The following is a 23413-nucleotide window of genomic DNA, read 5'->3' as shown; positions in this document are numbered from 1 at the left end:
ACTCCTTTTTGGATTGAGTGTTAATGTCTCCCTTTTATTGTGTTATCCCATCACTGTTGCCTCTGTTGAGTTGAGTTACGCAACTTCCTCGCAACAAGAAAGATCAGATCAAGTACAAAGAAGAGTGATGCCAAGCAGCCTTGTATCTTCAGTCTGCGGGACATTTTCCCATACTGGTATTAGTGATGTGTCTGTGATCTGTATCCTGACATTGTATAATGATGTTTTTACATTAGGTCAAAGGCTACTCATGGACCCCAATCCTGATTTCACTATATATAAAGTATCCCCACCAAAGGGCTTTCAAAACTGAGTTCCAGGGAGCCCCAAGGGGTCACAAGATGAATCTAAGGGGTCATGAGAACATTACTGGACTAAGGAACAAAGAAGTTTCTAGCATTTTCTTGAAATAATACAGGCCTCTTAAACAATATTTAGATGAAACAGTTTGAGAGGGATGGGGAAATCATATTTAACTTATACAAACAAGTACACATAGTCACAAGCAAAAAAGGCTTTGTATCACACAGTCACCATCAAAAAAGGTTGAGAACCAATGATCACTGCTAGATAAATAGGTGTGCTTCTCTCTTCAAACAATACATATTACGATAATAACATGCTGTGGACACATACCAGACTTTGTACTAGATGACTAAGGTTTTTTGTCCTAAAATTTTGTCTAAGTAAATATTTTATTCTTGTAAATGTACTCATTACTCCTGCACTACTAGTGTCTGATCTCTTCAGTAAATGACTCTGATCCTCTCTACAGATTTAGGTATTATTTCAAGCTTCTATTTTCCAGATATACTTGATCATGTTGTTCATAAGGTAGAACTGCAAAACTATACAGTGCACTCTTAATCCATTCTAGTTTAATAAACTACAGATATTACTTCTATAAATCAAAAAACATTGTTAATGTCATAATCAGCCAATGGTTTCAGGGTCTGGGAGCAACACCAAATTGCTTTTAAAGCTCAAGCAGCGGATGAACTCCGCCCATTCCTGATCTCACTGAAGTGGAGCCAGCATCACAGATCCTCAGCGGCAGATCAAGCCAATATAAAAAGACGTACTCTCCACCTCAGCCACAACAGATGAAAAGATCTCCCCGAGCATATCGAAAATGTAAGTCTTTTTATGAAATGTCTTCCAAAAGGACTTGACTGCAAGTTGTTTCTCCTAAAATGTTGGTGGATGAAGAATTATTTGTTAAAGAATAGATCCATTCTAAAATCAATCTAATGTGGGAAACTGGGAATTAATCAAATTCATTTTATTCTTTTCTATATATATTTATATATATATATATATATATATATATTTTTTTTTAACCTAAAGAAACACTTCTAATTTTTCTCTGTTGGTGTCTATTTTCTCACTGACAAAGAGGAAAGAAGCAACATCATCTTTCACGGAGCAAAATGAAAAGACTAAATTCTCTGATGCTGTGTTCTTGAATGGATATTAATAGACTGCTGGCAAACACAGCTTCCAACCCTCCTAAAAGAGCACTGTTCAGACAGACAGTCTCTTCGACACCACAGCTCATCCTGATGGGTTGTCTTAACTTCACCAGCGGAAATGAGACTTTGCTTGGCAGGCACCCTTATACTGTGCAGACCTGTGTGCCTTTAACAATCCTGGTGGGTATCCTGATTCTGCTAACTGTGTTTGGCAATATCATGGTAGTTATCGCTGTGATCACAAGCAGAGCCCTGAGAGCACCTCAGAACTCATTTTTAGTCTCTCTGGCATGTGCAGACATTTTGGTTGCCACATTGGTGATGCCATTCTCTTTAGCTAATGAACTGATGGGTTACTGGTACTTTGGTAAAGTGTGGTGTGAAATCTACCTGGCTTTGGATGTGCTCTTCTGCACCTCATCCATCGTTCACCTGTGTGCAATCAGTTTGGACAGATACTGGTCAGTCTCTCAAGCAATCGAGTACAACCTGAGAAGGACACCAGGCAGGATTAAATGCACAGTCTTTATAGTTTGGGTACTGGCGGCCATAATTTCTTTCCCTCCGCTTATCACAATGAAAAAGGATGAGGGTAAAAAAGACAGCCCTGAATGTAAAATTAATGATGAGAAATGGTACATCATATTTTCCAGCACTGCCTCTTTTTTTGCACCCTGCCTCATCATGATTATGGTGTATGTTAGAATATACCAAATTGCCAAGAAAAGAACAAGAGCCCTGCCAGGTGAAAGGCAGAAAGAACATGGCAATCCAAAAGGCACAATGTGTGGTTTGGACGCCCTGGGGAGAAAAGACAAAGAGGGGGAGGGGATGGAAGAGGGGGACGATAGAGAGATCAACGGGCTGGACCTGGAGGAAGAACCCTCCTCGTCTGATGGGAATGAAACCATCTTATGTTCCCTGAAGAAGAAGAGGGGCATGAGAACAACCAAAGTGGCTCAGGTGAAGCCTGGAGGAACCTCTCCAGAGCCGGAGGGGCCGCCCTGTGTGAGAGCGAGCAAGTGGAAAGGAAAGCAGTACAGAGAGAGGCGCTTCACGTTTGTTCTGGCTGTGGTCATGGGGGTGTTTGTTCTCTGCTGGTTCCCCTTTTTCTTCACATACACGCTCACCGCCGTGTGCGACACCTGCTGTGTCCCAGAGACATTGTTCAAAATGTTTTTCTGGTTTGGTTACTGCAATAGCTCACTAAACCCTGTTATATACACTATTTTCAACAATGACTTCAGGAGGTCTTTTAAAAAGATCCTTTGTAAAAGAGACAGAAAAGGTTTATAAATGAAATTTTTGTGCATGCATTTCAAAAACAGCATTTTTGGCACTCTATATTCAGGCTCTTATCTGTGTAAATATTACATTAAAACAATATTTATTGAATATTTTAAAAATGTGAAATATAGCATGTCTTGTTTTTGTGTTGAAACATTGTTTTTTTCAAATCAGTACATGTTACAGTACATGTAATATTAAATCATGCAAATATATTTAAAGGTGCAATGTTTGTTTTACAGCTAGTATTACAATGTGGCTACCTGAGAGTTTATATTGTACAATTGTGAATGAAATGATACATCATACATTTTCAACATGTATGTGTTCATTTGTATCAGTATATCAATCAGTTAACTAGAGTATAAAACATCCTCTCTCATGGCTTTAAAGACTGCCTGACAGCGCGCTGTAGACAGAGAAAAGAGAAAGATTCCTGTTGTATTATAACTGGGACAGTGAAAATCATAATGTTTGTATCGTAATAAAGCAGACCTCTAGGGCTCACATCACAGTACATGATGCAAACTTCATTCATCAACTTTTCTAATTGACAGACCATGTTCATGCAAGAAATGTTTTACTTGTGTCTGCTGTGCAATATGCTTCAAATACTGTAATCCACTGAAATGTCAAACATGGTCAATAATTTCATTATGACTGAAAACTAAATCATGTTGTCATGACAGCAATTATTCTGCAAGAGATACAAATGTTAAAATGATGACAATTATTTGGGAAGTATGCCTCTGTCTATGTAATTGATCATCATCATGAAAGAAGACAGTATTACAAAAAAAACAAAACTATTCATCTTTGAATCATTGCACAAACAATGGCAAAAGGACATGAAAGCAAATTGTACCCCAAAATATTTCTCCCCATACCACCACCGTTTGCCTTCATTCATAAGAAACGTAAGAACATGACAATTATGTGAAAAGAAAATTACGCCTATAGGAGAAATGGGTGCTCCAAGAATAGTGAATGGAGTTTATCAGTATTATAAGTCCTTCACGTCAGGGTATCATTAAATCGTCCCCTGAAGTCAAACAAAAACCATGCTGCTGTGTGAAGTTCATATCCACACAAGCTTATCAATGTGCTGTGGTCCTTGGTCTGATATCAGTACTCCCCTGTCTCTCCTCTTTTTAGCAAATTGTTAAAAGCACTATAACTTTTCTTTAACAACCTTTAAGAGTCTGTGAACCTGAAAAAAAAGTAAATGCACCGTCCATAATTGCATCAACTTAGCAAACATTTTCCACCAACCACCTCTCATCCAAGAGTAGATAACCGAGTGATTCCCATGTCTTGCTCTCTGGGACTATGGTGTTTTGAGATTCCTGTGGTACACTTGTTTGGGTTCAACCATGTCTCTGAATCTTAAAATACAACATGTTTTACTTACCACAAATGGTGAACTATGAACCAACTATATTGCTGACAGAGTTCCCACGAACATCTAACACGAGATTTAATAAAAACACATTGGTACTTGAGGCTTTGTGACAATGAGAATGTATTAAAGATAAGTCTATTTCTGCAATGTTGTTTAATCATTACAGGGCTTCGTTAGGACTGAGGGTGACAGTTGGTTTCATTATGTTAAAACTAGTCAGGATTAAGCCCTGCCATAACAGCAGAAGAGTGCAAAAAAAATGAAAATTAAATAAATATATACATATATTAGTCTAGTTAGTAGCATATTTTAACAGAAGTAGCTGTTTATAACACTAGTATTGAGCAATCGACATTATGTTACATTTAAAATATTTCTACCTGGCCCTGATCCATGACACATCAATGTGTCTTTAAAGATTAAAGTGCACTCGTTGCAATATGACTGCATCATTTAATTAAAATGATAACTATATTGGAGTTTGTCGCTATGCTTGAGCAGCAAGATACATACATTACTGTTTAAAGAACATACTCTCCAAATAATAGAGATTAAATGTAATACCCAAATACCCATAAACTTACTTGCCCAAAAAGAATAATAAAACAGTGGAAATCATAAAACCTCATCATGAGTTGACTAGTTTGTTATATAAATATTTGTTATATAAATATATATATGTATATATATATATATACATTGGTGACCTATTGCATTAATCACGTGTTACTAAAAGTTTTTAAATATGTTATGTTTCAGTGAAATTGTGTTTTCAATCCTCTATGCTTCAATTATTACCATCAACTATAGTTGGTTACAAACTGTAATCCTTACTTTTGGTATTCTCAGCGTGTGTACTGTGCACTTTTGCTTTATGAAGCAGAATGATTTATTTCCACCTCTACCACTTCAGAGCGTCACGATTTATGCTTTATGAGCTGCTTCTGGCAGGCGTTCCCACAACTTCTACACAGCTCCCCAGTCACTCCTCTCCGTTTCCTTCTTATGTCTCCCGCCTACAGCTCAAGAAGTACTTTTTAAGGCTAGTCACGTGTCTTAAAGAGGGTGGTGAACGTAAAGACAATTAAAGACCAAAGAGAACAGACTGCATGTCAGACAGAGATTGTGCAGTCAGACAGAGGCATCTGGACAGTAATAAGTTTAAATAATATCTAGTGATTCATAGGGTGTTTTAATTGAATGTTGGGTCATTCCTTATGAATTGAGCACAATGAATCATGCACGCTGGGCCATATACTACTTCCTCCCTCTTGAATTGATAAGGATGTGGGACAATCAAATAACAATGTGAAGGATGTAAGCAGCAGGAATATCTGGTTTAATGTGCCTCATGCTCTACTCCCTCTGCTCCCCAGTGCATCTGCCATTGGAAATTTTACTCAATAAAAAGTTGTATTTTAACCGTTTGTCTTTGAATGTGTTACACTATGGCTGTCAAAATGATGCAGAAGAAAAATGTTTGAAAAATCAGAATCAAAACTGAAAATGTAGGTATTTTCTAGGGCTGCACGATTAAGGCCAAAATGATAACCACGATTATTTTGATCAATATTGAGTTCACAATTACTTATCATGATTATTTTGGCGGGGGGGGGGGGGGGGGGGGGGGGGGGGGGGGGGGGGGGGGGGGGGGGGGGGGGGGGGGGAATGGACGTATGCTGCTCACAGAGTGACGGCTGACTCATTATGAATGGGTCCAGCACGGGTCAAATGGCAAAAGAGTTACACACGTCATATGAAATGTCTGTATCGTCACTGTGCTGCATTTTTATGAACTATGATATTATTATTATATTACTCTACATTCATACATTCAATAACTTATTTTGTGTTTTTTGCCATGGCCGCCACAAAAGCAGAGATCCCAACGGAAACACTGGTTCAAATACAGGTTCGCCTCTCATGCTTAACAATATACAGCTGTAGTAATAACAATTAAAACTATGGACAAATGTCAGAAGCGTGGACTAGGTTCTTATATTTTCATAGGCCATCGAAACGAGCAAAACATGCTCCTCTGGAAGGGGCTCAAGAAGACCCAGGGGAAGGAAGACCCCAACTGAGAGATCAGAGAGCCAAAGCGCGGGATGATGTGGAATGTACTAAATATATCAAATGTATCAACAAATGGCAGTTCATTCTTTGGCACAGTCAATTTACGCTTTACTCATTCATGCTTTCATTTAATCATATTTACCTTTTCTTTGTTTCAAGATGCAACAGGAATTATCTATTCATTTTGAGCATAATAAAAACAATGACTTCTTTTCAACAAGTGCCTTAAAGTATAAGTGTGCATGTGTGTGACTGTGCATAAGAGAGAGAGAGAGAGAGAAAGAAGAAAGGGGGGGTGTAATGCTGTGAAAAGGTTGACGGCTGAGCCATTATAAATAGTCCCAAAATGTGGGTTTTACTCATTGTCTTGAGTGACAATGACCTTAGCAATCTGCCACAATTACCTAAAATTCACTACAAATTGTAATGAGTTGGAAAACATTGATTGTTCTTGCTCATCACTACTAAAAGTCAAAATACCTCTGTGAAACTCCAAGCACTTTCCACAGCAATGCCTTCCATGCTCTGCAGTGAATCCTCACTGATACCAAATTAAGCTTTGGCAAATCTCCTGCTCCTGACACCATAATTCTTCCATAGCCAGCTTGTCCTGTCTGTGCTATCGATCGTATTCAATTCCAGTCTGGCCTACTATTCCCCTCTCACACAAGCGCCTGCACAACCCCCTCCCCACCACATGCTTCTGGGTGATGTTAGCTACATACACATAAACAAACTAAACACCAACTCCTGATAGTATGGAGCTTCCTATGATTGGACTTTATCTGTGGTCACCAGCTAGCTGTTGTGGACAACGATTCATCCCTCAGTATGCAGTCAGTGAAAACACACCTAAAAACAGAAAAAGCAAGTTGTACCACACTATCAACTGAGATGTCTCTATGGTCTCTCCTCTTTTCCTTTTCTCCCTAGTCATCTACAGCAAGGGTGTCAACTATTGTGTGTTCTACTTCTTTTTGGCAGGGCCTCTGTCATGGAATCATAAGTCACAACATATGATTATTTGAAATAAAAACATGACTACATACTTCAGAGTGGAAGAGGAATCAAAAACTGAGGTTATTACTTGCAGTAAAAAAAAAAAAAAGTGTAAGCAACTGTTTAAATGATTTTCTACATATTTGCAGAAAATAGAATTTCAAGATAATATACTGTATGTTTGTAAATAAAAGATTAAAAGCCCAAATTAATTGTGTTGCCAGATTCCTAAAACTCAACTAAATGAATACAAGGCAATCTGACCAAGAGATATTTTTGGCATGATTTTGTTTGTGCTCTTGCTGAAATGTTATGCTATTATTATCATCACTTTTACGGTATAGTTTCGAACTTAGAGACAGTTTAGTGAAACGTGTTTAGTGTTTCAGTTTGTAAAGGTATTAAATAGATATCCCAAGCATAGGAGTGGGTGGAAGAGTGGACAAGCTTTTACACGATAGCCTGTTACCAAATTACAAATATGAAGTAACATCATTAACAAAGATAGATTATTCTAAACCGTCTTTGTTACTACTACTGCCATACTTAATGCCACTTGATCTGTGGATTCAGATGAGTGTGTAGTGCAGGTTGCCTCTAATGGTCAGCATTTGGCGCCAAATGTCGGTATTTTAATTTGCATTGACAGATTTCCTTTCTCAAGCGTAGAAATGCAGTGACTTTACACAGAAGTCACTTTCGACTCCTAAAAAGGTAAATCATCAATTTAAAACATATGACTTGTGGTGAATTTTAAAGTGCGACGTTAGAGTAACAATAGCTATGCAAGTGGGGTTAGCTAGCTTTCTATATAATGATTATTTATGAAGTTATTATGCCCTTACCAACCCCCTGTGGCACGTTACGTTAGCTTAGCTAGTTAACCGTGTTATGCTTGATAATTTGGATTGCTCGCTATTGTTTCATTAAAAAAAATTCTGCAGTTGGTCTGGCAACACTTACCGGTGTTTTAGAAAATTTCCAGATTCCTTTAATATACTTTTATTCCATTGTAACAAAATATAATCGTTGTGCTTCATGTAGCTAGCTAGATATTAACATAGACAGTTAAAGAAGGCTATTAACCGTTAACGTTTACTGCTAGCTAGGTATTTCGTTTCCTGCAAAAATGGCAGCCGGAAGTGACCCATCTTCTTACGTTACTACTTGAGTGCGACCAAATATCAGCGCGCGATTTTGGGGTTTAATGGAGCCACGGACTGTTAATAACTGTAAGTCATATTTAAATGGATAAAGAAACATAAAAAACGTTTGACGGTGCATGCTGGGTGGAAGAGGAACAAGGAGGATATGTATGTATGTATACGTTTTCTTCGGTTGAAAAGCTTTAGAAAATATAGGTTCAAACTCTTCTTTCGTTCTGTTTGAGATTTGTTCCACCATGATAAAGGATTCGTTAAGTAATCTGGAAATATCTTCAAAACCGACTATGTACGTGTATGGTACGTGTTGTCCCACAAGCTGGGATTGTCATCATTCAGAAAAACACTCAAATGTAGCTAACATTCAATATCAATGCAAAGTGATATAGGCTACTTAAGCACTGCTTAGCTTTTCTCACTAGGAAGCTGATCATTTAGGTGCTATCCCATTTAAACAAATTAAAGAATTAGGACTTAATTTGTTTGCATTAAGTTACCATTTATAGGCACTTGGTTGTAATGTTGTAACTATAGTCTTGCATTCCCAGACCTATCATGCTGCGGAGTTAGTAGTATTACTACTAGAGATGGTCCGATACCATTTTTTGCTATAGATACTGATTCTGATACCTGAACTTGCGTATTGGCCTATACCGAGTATTGATCCCATACAATAATCATATATTTTATTATGTTTTAACAGCTGTGTACTATCCCTGTGTAAATGTGATATGATTTCTCTCTTTGTTGTCGGCCTGGCTAAGGTTAATCTCTTTGTGAAACATGAACAAACACAAACAGTGAATGCCACAGAACTTTTTTTATTATCCAGTTTGACAGTCAGCTATCTATCATAAATAACCTACTTTAATGTAGATTTTCTTCAGGGTTTTATTACGTGGTATTGGTACTTCCTGATACAGATACCAGCATTTTAGCCAGTATAGGAGGCAATACCGATACTGATACCAATATCTCTAATTACTACTACTGTAATGGATCTAAGCTTAGCTATTTATTTATCTTGCATCTCTTTTGACTTGTACAGCTTATGGTCCAATGCAGTGTTTGCAGCAGGTGTTGGATGAAGTTTCTGGAGAAAGGATATGGCTCTTCTTGATGGCAGCAAGGAACCAAACACCATGTGGGTAGGTGTACCATAAACTTATTACTACGTCTGTTATGTGGAATCAAGTCAGAGCTGAGTGACACTGTGAATGTATGCAGGCACAAGGCAAACAAGTTTGGAAAGTTTAAGTTTGTTCATGTGAAATGTTGTACCATGATTACTGACCTCCTGGTCCCCTTGCTCCCTATGGTACTGATGGTAGATTTTCTTGTACCATGTGGGTTTTATGATTTTTTTATTTATCTTGCTAATGCAAAACAGGATGTGACTTTTTTCTGCTCTAAGCCGTTACCTCTGATAATGGTAGATGATCTATGGCGATTGGCGATAAACTTCCAGTTGGTAATTTCTGGTTTAATTTAATGGCCTGAAGGGGGAACTTCCTTCCTTTGGGCTTTGGACAGTATTCAATATTTAGTGAAATAAAATGGCACATGTGTAATGTTATAATATACAATGTTACGTAGCATCTGTTTTGTTTTTGACAGATACAGTTTTACCATATTTGAACTGCTTTCAGGTTTTTATTCTTAAATTCTACAGACTACAGATTTTACATCTTGATAATATCACAACATGTGTTAATTCAGTGCTTGCCAGCGCTCACTGCTTGTGTGAGCTCACAAGTGAAAACGTTTAATGTTTTTCTTTTTAAATAACCATATAACGTATGTCTTCTATCAGATTCCGTGTTGAACTCTACATTAAGATTGTAGTTAAAGCACACTTAATATCAAGTGGCTAGTAATGAATGAAGCAACGGAGAGGTATTTTACCACTGTACAATGCATCCATTCTGATACGTATGCCATCTGGGGAGAGCATTTTGGTAATGAGAGCTGGGATGTGGAGCGGAACACAACATTCATAACACTTAACAAAATTAGAGCCAATATTGCATCTATCATAAATTATGACAGTGCTACATGAAAATCTAAACAACTTACACCATCATAATATAATATTATTTGAGATATTACCTGTAATAAATTATTTATCGCTTATGTTTCCATAAATGCTCATTTTGTTGTTATTGATCTATGAATGCATTGTTTATTGCATCAACATCACTGACATTTTTTTAATTGTATGTTGTACAACACTGATTGAACAGTAATGAACATAATACCCTCAATAGGCTTGGTTATTCAAATATTAGGCTTTGTTTTTAGAATGTAAAAAAAGGTTAAAAGGTATATTTCCTGGTGGTTCTCCAAGTAAATGATTTCTGTTTTCAAATGATGTAAGCTCCACATATTCCAAATCAACATGGTTCTGCCAGGAAGAACACACCCCAGAACAACAAGCCCCCTCAATTGTTGAAATAATTAAATTTTGCAACAATAATCAGTCATACTAATCTCTATGGTAACAAGCATAATTTAATTTTCCAGCCTTGAATTTAGAGCTGTTTAAGAAATTATGTACATGTATAAGTACAGCACATTGTGAGTCACTTGTGGAATAGTAAAGTCAGTGGAGTAGATTTTTGGTCAAAGTCTTTCTATGCTACTCAGTTCAGGGTGCAAAAAACACCAAAAGCATTCATTTAAGCAGGATAGCTACGGACTATTTTTAGACATCTCTCAACTCATCTGTAGACAGCTATACAGGCGTAAATACACTGCAACAGAAAGTGCAGGTATATTAGATTTTTGTTTAAATTTTATTTGTAGGCCAATTATTTGCACAATGTGTTCAGGTACATAGAGACGTGTGGCTTTGTATTACATACTGTGAGAGAGAGAGGGTGTAATGAGCAATGACTGCCATCTGCAGACAGGTGTGTTGAACTGCTCTAATTATTATTCAGCTTCAAACAAAATGTAAAATGAACTGGCATGAGCACAAATCTCTTTAAGTTATTAACCCAAGTTTTTAACAAAGCTAACATTAGACTGCCAATCCTGTTTATTGAGGTTGTTCAAGAAGCGTGTCCGGGCATGCGCGCTCTGATGGGAGGCAGCTCGGTCTGCGTGCTGAGCGAGCCAATCACATTTTAGATAAACACAATATTGCGTCACTGTTATTGTGGTAGCTTGGGCTTCAGCTGCTTTCAGAGATTTCGCCACCATTTCGCTTACATTTAGGCCTCTACAACTGCGTTAACGAGCAGACCCGTAAATTATACCAGTACAATGTCGCTCCAGAAGGACATTTCATCGGACGAAAGTTTGCAAGGTAAAGCATGACGTCAATCACCTAAATATCTTGCAGCTCACAGTGTAAATGCTAGCACTAGCAGATAGTTAAGAAAACACGAGGTAACTAACGTTAAAGCCTGAGCTAAAAAGTCGAGGTAAAGCTTGACGTTACTACATTATTGTACCGATCTATACAACTTGGATAGACAGCCCAGCACCGCGTTAGTTAATGTGGCGTATCTGCAATGTTGCAAAATCAAAATGCCTTCAAGCCAAGGACATTTGTTGTTCTTCTGTAGCCCTAGCCTGCGTGACAGTCCCAGCCTATAAAGGCCAATAATACCGCACTGGACACCCATCAGATTTAATGTGTTAAGACTGTGTATTTCATCTAAGGTTCCTGGGTTGAGCTGCATTTTATTGGTACTGGCTCTCAAAGTACTAGTCACCACGGAAGCCAGGAGCAAATCCCCACCTCTCTTCAGGAGGGTGACGTGGAGAAAATGCTGCTAGATGCACAGCACGAGTCGGGAAAAAACAGCTCCAGAGGAAGCTCTCAATGCAACAGGTTTGTGGGGGAAATAGAAGCACAGTTTGTGTTATTATACGTAGTGTAATACAGATAATACATGTGTCTTAAGTGAACAACGTGTTGTCTTCTTCACAACAGCCCACGTAGAGCCCAGACCCCCCTTCTTCTGTGGAGAGGCTCAGAGGCCAACAGCTCACAGGTATATTTGTTATCACCACTGACACATGTCAAAGTCTAACTAATTACGTGTAGTTTTATTAAACCATTCATATTATGTTTTACTGCATGATGTTGTTTTTAAAAATCAGTGATGGCAAATTGTTGCTTGGTTGTCCACAACTGGTAATTTTAGTCAGATGAGGACTTCCAAGAAAGAAGACGGGAAGTAGAGAATACGATGAAGAAAAATGCTGACTGGATCTGGGACTGGTCTAGTCGACCTGAGAACAATCCACCAAAGTATGTAGCAATTTCACTGGTGCTATCTCAGTTAACCAAATTATTCCTAGATTTAAGACAAAAAATGTGCTGTTACACAATTATAAAGCAAATTGTTGACTATGAACCATGTGAATAGGGTACAATTCAGATGCACACGTAATCACGACCAACAGGTGAAGTGGCAGTGGTTACAGTGATGGTAGAGCTAACAGGAATAGGAAATCGTTAACTCAATTGGGCTCTTACAAATATAAGTCTAAGTATGTTTATTTAATGCTGTGATTTGTAATTGCAATTCATAGAATTAAAAAGAGATGTCTGTGTGAGCAGAGGAGCCGGTATGACATTAGACTGGCGCTCATTTGATTTTAATGTATTCAAAACTGAAAAATTAATGCGCTTCTCCGTAGGGAGTTCCTGCTGAAGTACCCTAAGCGCTCGACCTCTCTCAGCATTAGGAACACCAGTGTCATGAAGAAGGGAGGTGTTCTCTCTGCTGACTTCCTGAAGCTTTTCCTTCCTTCATTAATCATTTCTCACATACTCGCTGTTGGCATAGGGTAAGCAACATTATTTAATCTCTAACTCTCAAACTCAACTCAGTATCTTAAAAAACTAAAACAAAATCAATGAGAACCTTGAGAGGAAATTGCAGAGGGGTCCTTAAAATAAGGTTAAAAGCCCAGATTTTTGACCACATAGGATTGATGTGTCTTCATAAAAATAATAGAATAATTTGACAAACAGATTAAACATGTACTTGTTGTTTATCAAATAGTCATACATTTTTAGAAACATTGCTGATGCAAACAGACCTTTGACTCCATCCACGCATGAAGGATTTAGTGGTTGTCTAGTGTTAATCGCTGCATTAAATAGCCTGTCAATCAATTTGAGAGTGATTCCAGTGTTGTGTTCAGATTTTTTTGTGGTGGAACAACAGTTTTACTTATCTGTATTATGACAAATTCTTGATATTTTACTTCCATGAACCTCACACTTGCAGAATAGAGCCGTATTGCCACAACAAGAAAGAGCAGTTCCAGACCAAAATGTCCAGTAGCCAAAGGCTACCCATGAGGTTTTCTCACGTTCAATGTCTCCGATTTAGTGGGTTAACGGCACAAATAAACTACTCAGGGCTTTGCATCTAACCCTGAGAGTGAACAGGCCACTCCGGAGTGTTCCATATTTTGTTTAAAAAAAAATGTAGAGCAAAAAAATTGCTTTATTTGGATATTCTGTTTAGTACCAATAGTATCTGTCAAAACACAATGTTTTGTGTCAATGAGCTACTTTAAAAATACATATGATGGCACAGATATATTTTCTAGTGACAAACCTATGGTGATGATGTAACTGCATCAAATCCCAGCTTCAGTGTATTTATAGTTGAGCCCAACTGATAAAGGATTTTTAAGGCCAATACCAATACAAATATTTGGTTATTTATAAATCCAATACTCCGATATATCGGCCGATATATGTTTAAAAAAAGAAAACCCAGAAGCGCTTAACACAACATAAACATTAGTTATTTGTAGTTATTTAGGAGTTCTCTAAATAACTAAAATAAACTAAAAAAACATGCCGATAATTTGTTTTATTGTCACAACAGAACAGAGGAACATCAAAATATGTTAAAGTTCTAATAAATAAAATGTATAAAAAAACAAACTTAAGATATGAAACTTAAAGTCCTTTGAAGAAAAACACAATAACAGAAAATAAAATTAACGTGGTTGACCGTCCGTTTTTTTTTTTTATATTCATTCATCAGAATAATTTTTTTGTCATAAATGATTCATTTTATCGGCCATTATAAATGCCTAATATAGGCCCGCTAATGTATGGTTGAGCTCTAATTTAAAGTGTGTGTCTGTGTGTGTCTGTGTGTGTTTGTTCAGCACCATCTTATTTTAAACGTTTGTCTCTCTTTTTTCAGGATATATATTGGGAAGCGTCTTACTTCCCACCTACACACCTACTAAGTAGGATGGTGGTGTGTTGGCATGCCTTAAATGGGACCTTCTGATGATCGAGAGAGATGTGGCCATGTGACACAATCCAATTTGATTGAGTGCCCCGCTTAGCTCACACCAGCGTAGAGAGTTAAGGATCTGTTATTGCTGTTTCATGGTGTTAACCCCAGAAGACAACAGTGACCAAACCTCTTCTCCTCGCTGTAGTCAGTATCCCGGCCTCAAGATGACTGTTTTGCTGCTTCCTGCTCCTTAAATCTGCACGTTAGGGAACTAATGTATATTATATTCCATTGCCTTTTTTGGTTTTGTAATGATAAAAAATATGTTAATAATCAATTTATTTGATCAGCTGTGGATAAAGTTGACGTTTTTTTGTTGTTCAAGGGATCATTAGCCTAGTGTTAACTTGATTACTTCCATTATTGATTGCTCGATTCCTGCACTTGTATATTGTGGTTATGAGAAAGCATTGTTTAGCACTGACGTGGTCCATTTAGTTCATTCTACACAAAAAAAGTCCGAAATTTATTTATGGTCCTAATGGAATTATAAACCAGTTAATATGTAGAAACATGGATTTATCAAAGGAAATGACCAAATGCAGATGAACACAATTAAAATTTTATTGAACTTTGGTCAAAATAATAAACAAGTGAATACATTGCCACCATGTTATGAATCAATGGACAAAGACAATGCATTATGTTTGTTTTAATGTCATCAGTATATGTTGTGTAGTCAACCTTCATTTCTGCATTTACAACTACGGAGATAAGATCCACATTTGCAATCTGCGGTTCAAATTTGGGTGACAACCCTAATAAATGAATAAGGGCACATGTATGAGGCCTGTCTGAATTTCCTACTTATTACATGATTAGGAGGCACTCTATCACAAACTGTGTAGTGTGCAATTTACCTCCTTTGTGTTTTCATAGACAGCCACATATAGCAGCAGTATATGAGGACATAACTATAAAATAGGATTTACAAATAATGCACATGAGGTTTGTAAAACATTTGGGGACATAACTTGTAGCTGTCACTGATAGAAGTAGGTTTTAAGGCTGCAGATTCCCTTTGTCCTGGGCCCCATCTTGTGCCATGTAGTTTCCAGCCTGCATACTAAAACATGGTCAAAAACTAGAAATGAATCTCTTGACACAAACATTATCAGTTGTCTCCAACAGTGGTTCTCAAACCGGTCACCCCAAATAGTATTTCCTAAACAAGTTTTCTTGAGATCTGCTCAAAGACAGTGGTGTGACTGGACATTTTTCCACCTCTCTACAACATAAGAACATGCAAAGCAATAAACATGTTTTAATACATACTTCTAAATTTAAAAACACATCTGTAGTTTTAGTTTCTTTTATTATGTGGATGACAAGGTGTACTTGAGTAGATACAGTCAGTGAAATTATGTCACCGTATTGACTGGGGTAAAGTAAGAGGAGGGAGGGGGAAGAAAAGAAAGAAGTCCACTTTCCAAATTCATGGCCTCTTCCACCAGTAGTTTGGCCTGAATACATGGCCAATGGGGGAATGTTACAGTTAGGCTCATTGGCCCATTAATCCGTGCTTCAGAGGGCCCAAAAACTTTGAGATGATGTTACAACTTTGACAAGACGTCATTTTAAGGGCTTCCAAGAGTTCTGTCATTAAATCGTGAAATGAAGGCTTAAAATGTCAACACAAACACCAACGTTCAAGAGTTTGAACTCTAGGGAGTGCCATTCCGTCAATTAGACCCAAATTGGGCTTTCTGGGTCAGGGGCATGTTGAGTGCCCTGGTGCCAAAGGCAAAAACAACCTAAGCTCAGATTCAAAATAAAACAGGTCTATGGATCAACCGCCTGTGGCAAAAAAAAGTAGACACGTGCTTTCGAATTCTTCACCAGGAGGAGAACAAGGCTGTTTCTTCTTATACAGATAGACAAGTAGTAGGCTTAACTACACAGGTACAGTAAAAGCCCTATCCTCTGGAGCCCCAAATCTTCTAGTTGATTTTGTCCTGGAAAATGTACAAGTTGTTGGTGGCTGCCACAGCTATCACGTTATCTTTGGGGTGCCAGGCAGTGTGGAGGATCTTCTTGTTGAAGTCCAGGCTGTCCACGCTGATCTCATCCTTCTTCCTCTTGCCACCAGTGGACACCTTGCGTGGTTTGAGCGTAGCCCGTGGTTTGCTGCTCTCCCGGGACGCCTCCAGCGTGATGTCCCGCCTGGTGTTGCGGTCAAACATTCGGAAGAAGTTGTTGTAGGAGCCGGTCATGATGGCACTGATGGAGAGAGAACATGAAAATTGTATAAATTAACTTTAAAAAAATAAATAAATACTACAAAAGAAACTGTTGAAAATGCTATCCTATGCAAGAGCAAGGACACATACCTGTCACTGCCATTCCAGCAGCACTCAAACTTGTCAAAGATGCAGTCGTTTTCATACAAGGAGCAGAGCTTACTGCGAAGGTATTCATGGACCTAAAAGAAAACACATTGCTTAACTTAAATATTCACTTGAGCCGCACATTTACGGATATAGTTTGAGTTTAAAAGGGCTCCTGCTACACAATACTTTACCTGAGTTTTGCCTTTTTACATCAGTGAATGGTTTTACTTAGAATTTGCAGAACAGAACAGCCCTCAGATTGTTCGCCTAACCAGACAGAGGCTTCTATTTTTGTGAGTCACGAGGAGCTTGCACGCCACGTGTTCAAGGGAACATACCCTTTTGTATTTCTCTGACCTTGTCTTCATCATCACTTTTATATAACAATTTCATTTCTGGCTTCTAGAAAATATGTCTGCAAATTGAGATGAATTTAAAGAAATACAAATTTACAGTAGCAGGTGAGGGCTACACAGCAGGACAACAAGCGGATTGTTATATGCTTTGGAGAAAATCCTGACGTTTTGTGAAACTTACAGTTCAATGTCCTGATCACAAAACTACACTGTAGTGCTTATTTTTTCTCACACAGTGGTTAAAGCTAGTTATATATCAAGTCACTAAAGAAGTATGTTTATGCACCTGATACGTCTCCACTGGCCTGTTCTCCATGTTGAGGTCCCAAACTTTGACGGAGAGGTAGTCACGTGTCATCATATAGCGTCCGCTGTGACTGAACTTCACGTCCGAGATGGAGGAGATGATCTCAGAGAAAAAGGATCGGCTGCTTGGATCCTCTGGCTCCTCAAAGACTGAAAAAAAGGTCTTATTTCTAAATTTATTCCCAGAATGTCCTTTTAATTAATCAAAAAACAAAAGCATCTTAAACAATCTGGAACATGTCAAACATTAAACACAAATCACTATTTACCACATGTCAAAGTAATCAACATCTTGAATTTTCAAAAATGTTATCAATTTATAGTAATATACAAATGAAGAAAATAATAAAGTGTTTATGAAAAAGGATAGGTTTTTTTTCATAAATCACTTAGTCTGTCAACATTTAGATAATTAACTTTCCACTGAGATCCTAGTTTATTGACCATACATAGCACCACTTACACTTTGAGTGCCGATCGCAGAGTGCCGCTGCTCGCATGTCACACAGGCGGATGGTGCCTTTGCTACTGCTGTACACAAATACATTGCATTGGTGTGGATGGCACTCAGCAGCTGTGATTACTTCTGTCAGTTCCTCCATGTTGGCGGGCTTGATGTCTACAATATCTGGGAACACACTGTTAAGGAACAAGCAGTCTTACATTTCATTATGATACAATGCAGAAACTATTGGCTTATGAGCCCCATATAATATATCTTCTGATGAAGAAAAAAAGGATACTAAAACTTCGGTCTGTGATTTCCAAGTGCCATAGATTTATTCTTAGGTCATCTGCGGAGAGGTACGTTTCATGATCACTATTTACAGAAATGGAATTAATGTGATAGGTGTGCGCATTTGCAAAGATCCTCCGTGGGCTTGCTTCTACCATGAGATCCATTGGCATCAGTACTGGTACCTGAAACATACAACATGCATTTTTAGACTACATTCTCAAAAAGCTAGGATCAAAAAAGGAGACAGGTCTGATTAAACATACCCGTAAAGAGGTGATTCTAAAGGGGTCTCTGAGTCGTCCATCTTCATCTTTCAGGTTGTAACCTTCTGCTCTTTTATCTCTTTCACTTATTTTCCACAATTTGATAGTTTTATCTGACAAAGTAACACAGATAAGAAAGTGGAAAAATTTAGAGGTGAAGAACAATTATCTGATAGAGATCATTAATTATATCACCAATCAACCAAAATAGATAGATTAAAAAGTAAACTCCTACCATTTGTTGAAAGTAGAAAGTGAGCAGCATTTTGTTGGGGTAGCCATCTTATTTTATTAATTTTTTCCTCAATTTCTAAACTTTTCAAATAGTCAAATTCTGGCTCGTGACTCTGAAAAGTGCTATAGACGTTGTACTCCCCACGCAGGTGTGGACGATTCTTAGACTGGAAACAAACAAGTCACAGGTTATATACATTGTCATCGCAACTAAGTCAGTATATAACCTTGACGTAATACTGACAACGGAGATACTCATCTGTCATTTCAAATAGATCTTACCTCCTGTTCATGTTGAAATATCACTACTCTGCCTCCTTTATCTCCTGTTGCAAGCAATTCTCCAGAATAGTTGAACTCAACTGTTGAGATTATGTCAGCTGAAAATGGACACAAATCAGAGTGAATTACACCTAATGGCTCAGCTTTCACGATGATAGTTCTGATGACAGCTAGAATGCTACTGTGTCACACTGCAGACAGGGGCCAGAGACATTTTTAGTGAAATTAAACATCAGGTGCACTGACAGGCAAAGACGCACAACATGTACACCCATTCATGTATGAATGAATGAATGAAAACAAGAATGATGTCACTCTACAATTTATGGACGCAGCACATTGACGTCATGGACACGGTCGCTCCCCTTTAATAGCTCAGCCACCACCTAGCTAGCACACACCTAGCTAGCGACATACAGTGAATTACAGAGGAAAGGGCGTTTGTGCTACTAATCCACAAACTCACAACAATCACGACAGCAGTCTGATATTTAAACCTGTGGGACCCTCTAGCTACCGTGCATTTCATCTGAAGGCCACAGAGCATCATCATTAAACCACACAGCTAGCTACCCATCGTTTTAGCCTAGCCGCCAAGCTATCGTTAGCTACATACCTTCCGCAACATCTTCATCTATCGCTCCTTTCACTTGAGAGAAACACCACTGAAAATCATTTCCTCCTGCAACTCCTGTAAAAAGAACACAGTGTTAGTTTGTATCTGACTCGCGTTTCGTCTTGCGATAAAATGACCTGACAGTGACACAGTTTGACAACTAGCAACTTAGCTTGCCAGCGCTAACATTGGCAAGCTAACTTGCAGATTCAGGCCATCACACACACCAAGTGAGGTGGGTCCTTTTCCTCCCTTCAAAAGTAGCTTACCCGCCATTGCTTCATGTAGCAGCTCTTGCTGTACACAGCTTCCAATACCTTATCAACCAAAGCGACTTGCTGGGGCAAATAGATAGCATCCACAATCGGTGTGAAGACTCGGGTCCAGATCTGTCAAGACCACAGAAATTATCCGTGATTTTTTTTTTTCTTCCAAAATGGCGCACAGTACATGGAGAAATGACGTCATGCACACATGCCACATCCTGGCTCCATCCATCCGCCTGAGCATCAATAATGTGCAGTGAGTCTTTATGTTCTATACATTCAACTTTCTTCTCACATTACATATTAATACCTGCTCATATTGTCTGGTAAAGCCAATTAAGCGGTCTTCGGATGAGTGTGATGAATTAAATGTTGGCCTACAAATAGTATTTGGCTACACTAAGTATTTTGATTAATGTTGAACTAAACCTAATAAAATAAACTAGATAGATATGTCCAGCATAAAACCACATGAACATTTTTTTCTAGTCTCATATTCAATGGCCCGGTATGTATCAATTATTAGTACGATAGTAATTGCTTAATATCTTTCAGCGATAAAAGTAAAACACATAGGCCTAAACAAATTACATATTAACGATACAACTTTTTTTAATTTGCTTGGTCACTGTTCATGGTAGATATAAAATGTGTCTTGACTCATTATTGCATTACACCTTAAACGTACCCATAGATCAGTACCCTGACTTCTATTGTATGGTCAATGGGTGACATCTAGTGGGGAAAAGATGAAATTTAAAAAAGTTCATTTTGGTTGAGTTTGTTGCACCCCAATGTGTAAACGAATGTAGACACCAACCTTATGATTTTTTTCCTTGTACTTCGCTACTTAGTCTGTAAAACCTGACCCATCAAACAAGTCCACATTTAAAACAAACACATTTTAGTATCAGTATTTGAATTTGTGGCCTGTAAGAATAAGGATAATTTGCTGAAAAGGCCATGACTCATTTAGGCTTGGCTTCTACAGGACGTTGTTCATATCCCCATAGGCTGCAGACTTGCCACAATGACCCATGCATGTACAGTTATTACAGCAGTGGTGTGAGAAAAGTTTGTGATGTTGCAAAATTCAGAAAACTTTAATGTTTTACAACTATCTATCCATCTATCTATCTATCTATCTTTCTATCTATCTATCTATCTATCTATCTATCTATCTATCTATCTATCTATCTATCTATCTATCTATCTATCTATCTATCTATCTATCTATCTGTCTATCTATCTATCTATCTATCTATCTATCTATCTATCTATCTATCTATCTATCTGTCTATCTATCTATCTATCTATCTATCTATCTATCTATCTGTCTATCTGTCAGTCTGTCTGTCTATCTATATATGTGTCTGTCTGTCTGTCTGTCTGTCTGTCTATCTATCTATCTATCTATCTATCTATCTATCTATCTATCTATCTGTCTGTCTGTCTATCTATCTAACTATCCATCTATCTATCTATCTATCTAGATTTTGTTTTCAAATCGGAAAGTATTTATTTTGGTTGATTCTATCAACCAAACTCTTTCATTGCATGCTTCCAATCATTATGTGTAGTTTTCTTCAAATGGTGGAAATGACATTAGGGAACAAACTTTTCAAATTCTGCTCAACCCAATTCTCAGAATCTGTCAAAAAGTATGCCACTTATATCTCTATTTTTGTGAGCATAACATGCTCAAAAACACGATACATATATATATTAACAAAAAAATATGTCAGAGCCGTGGTAGTTGTTTTTAGTTTTATGCTTATTTTCCTGTAAACAGCACTCTCTGAAGGGTTAGGGTTGTCAAGAATTGGGAGGAGAAGGATAGCGCATAGGGGCTGATTGTGCAATAAAAAGCCGTTTTCCCAAAAATAAAAATGGCAAATGCTGATGAAGTGTGAGAATATGTAATATCTGGGCCACATGGATAAAATAAAATAAACAGACATACGTTGTTTTTAGTACACCAGTTGAAAGAAACACAATTCTAATACTGATTTGGCTAAAAGTGAAATAAGGTATTTTTTTTCCCGCATAATTGCTAAAATATTCTTCTATTACTTTTTATCTTAAAATGGCTTATAGTAGTGGCACGGAAGTGGTAACAAATACTGCTTGTTTTTAACCAAATATTACAGGTCATATGTGTTTTTGAAGCTGGCCAATCACCGACACTGACTTTAAGCAACTTTGATTATGGACTCTGGATAATACTACTTGGTACCTTGGTATTTGTCTCCATAGTGATTTTAAATTTGTTTGCAACATCTGCAGATTGTCCTGGAGGTGGCATGTGGGGTAGGGATGGACCCAGAAAGATGTGGACCAAATCTCACCAAAACCTTCTCCCCGGCTTTTGCCGAGCTCCACATCCCTCTCATCACTCACACAGCGTCCGTTTGGGAGAAGCAGAGCAGAGGCCTGGAGGTTAAGGAGGTGTATATGTAGACCAGCATGTACCTGTAGTATAAATACAAGCTGAATGATCTAAGACGAAAGAGCATGCATAGAAATATAACACAACAATGTGACATTATACAAGCTCACAAGGTACACATTTTAATTTGCAATTAGTGTAAACTATACACTTTTATAGTCCTCTAAAATGTTGCCTGATAGTGTCTCCAAACAGAGTCAATCACAGTAAGCAGTTGACACCTACTTGTGTATGATCCTGTTTGTAGTTAGTAGGGATGTTCGCTTCAGTCGGTGTTTTGTAAAACCATCATTATTTGAAGAACCATTTGAACTTTGAAAACATTCTTTACTTCTACATGGGGAGCCCTGTCCAGTTCCACACAGCACCAAATTGGTTTGCAGTTTTTTCAGTTTTTTTTAAACTTTGATAGCTTCTACCTCTGACTGTATGGAATAAATGGTGTAGCCCTCTGTTGAGGCAGTACAGACATTATATGTTGAATGCAATAAGTACAAACACTTGATTTGAAAGTAGTGTGGGTAAAGATATCATACTATGGTCAGATCAGAACAACTAGATACTAAATACAGCTCAGAAATGCTTTATACAAGTGTTGTTTTATTGAACTTGCATTCCAAAATTGTCTTAACAAACTATATTATACTACATTATTATACTATTTTATAAATTACAGTTAAAAAGCTGCCTTGACTTATAGTACACTATTAAAAACATGATAAACTGTGAAGGAGAATTTATAGGCCTATTTTGTGATTTAAAAATCCGTACAACTTAATTGTTGTGTACATTGGATTTTTCCGATTTTACAAGTTTAGTGTTGTGGATGTGACTGTGTGTGTGTGTGTGTGTGTGTGTGTGTGTGTGTGTGTGTGTGTGTGTG

At 37.7% G+C, this 23413-nt stretch overlaps 3 protein-coding genes across 3 annotated transcripts; 2 read left to right on the top strand and 1 right to left on the bottom strand.

Moving 5' to 3' along the window:
• The first annotated feature begins 861 nt into the window (after positions 1–861).
• LOC117960860 (alpha-2A adrenergic receptor-like) lies at positions 862–2872 on the top strand. Its single transcript, XM_034899105.1, has one exon. It carries the CDS (start codon positions 1467–1469, stop codon positions 2766–2768), a length of 1302 nt encoding a protein of 433 aa, XP_034754996.1. The 5' UTR covers positions 862–1466; the 3' UTR covers positions 2769–2872.
• An 8601-nt stretch (positions 2873–11473) lies between these two features.
• On the top strand, positions 11474–15467 carry bnip4 (BCL2 interacting protein 4). Its single transcript, XM_034899108.1, has 6 exons — positions 11474–11709; positions 12069–12240; positions 12343–12403; positions 12557–12663; positions 13056–13205; positions 14591–15467. Exons 1-6 carry the CDS (start codon positions 11667–11669, stop codon positions 14634–14636), a joined length of 579 nt encoding a protein of 192 aa, XP_034754999.1. The 5' UTR covers positions 11474–11666; the 3' UTR covers positions 14637–15467.
• A 518-nt stretch (positions 15468–15985) lies between these two features.
• Positions 15986–20314, bottom strand: ppp2r2d (protein phosphatase 2, regulatory subunit B, delta). The gene is made up of 10 exons (XM_034899104.1): positions 20085–20314; positions 19816–19890; positions 19200–19297; positions 18919–19084; positions 18684–18796; positions 18425–18602; positions 18145–18309; positions 17662–17831; positions 17020–17111; positions 15986–16909 (listed from the first exon to the last, which is right to left on the bottom strand). Exons 1-10 carry the CDS (start codon positions 20089–20091, stop codon positions 16630–16632), a joined length of 1344 nt encoding a protein of 447 aa, XP_034754995.1. The 5' UTR covers positions 20092–20314; the 3' UTR covers positions 15986–16629.
• Between the last annotated feature and the right edge of the window lie 3099 nt (positions 20315–23413).

Source organism: Etheostoma cragini, chromosome 17 (assembly GCF_013103735.1).
Source record: "Etheostoma cragini isolate CJK2018 chromosome 17, CSU_Ecrag_1.0, whole genome shotgun sequence".
In the NCBI taxonomy this organism is placed as follows: Eukaryota; Metazoa; Chordata; class Actinopteri; order Perciformes; family Percidae; genus Etheostoma; species Etheostoma cragini.
This window is presented reverse-complemented; position numbering and strand designations above follow the sequence as displayed.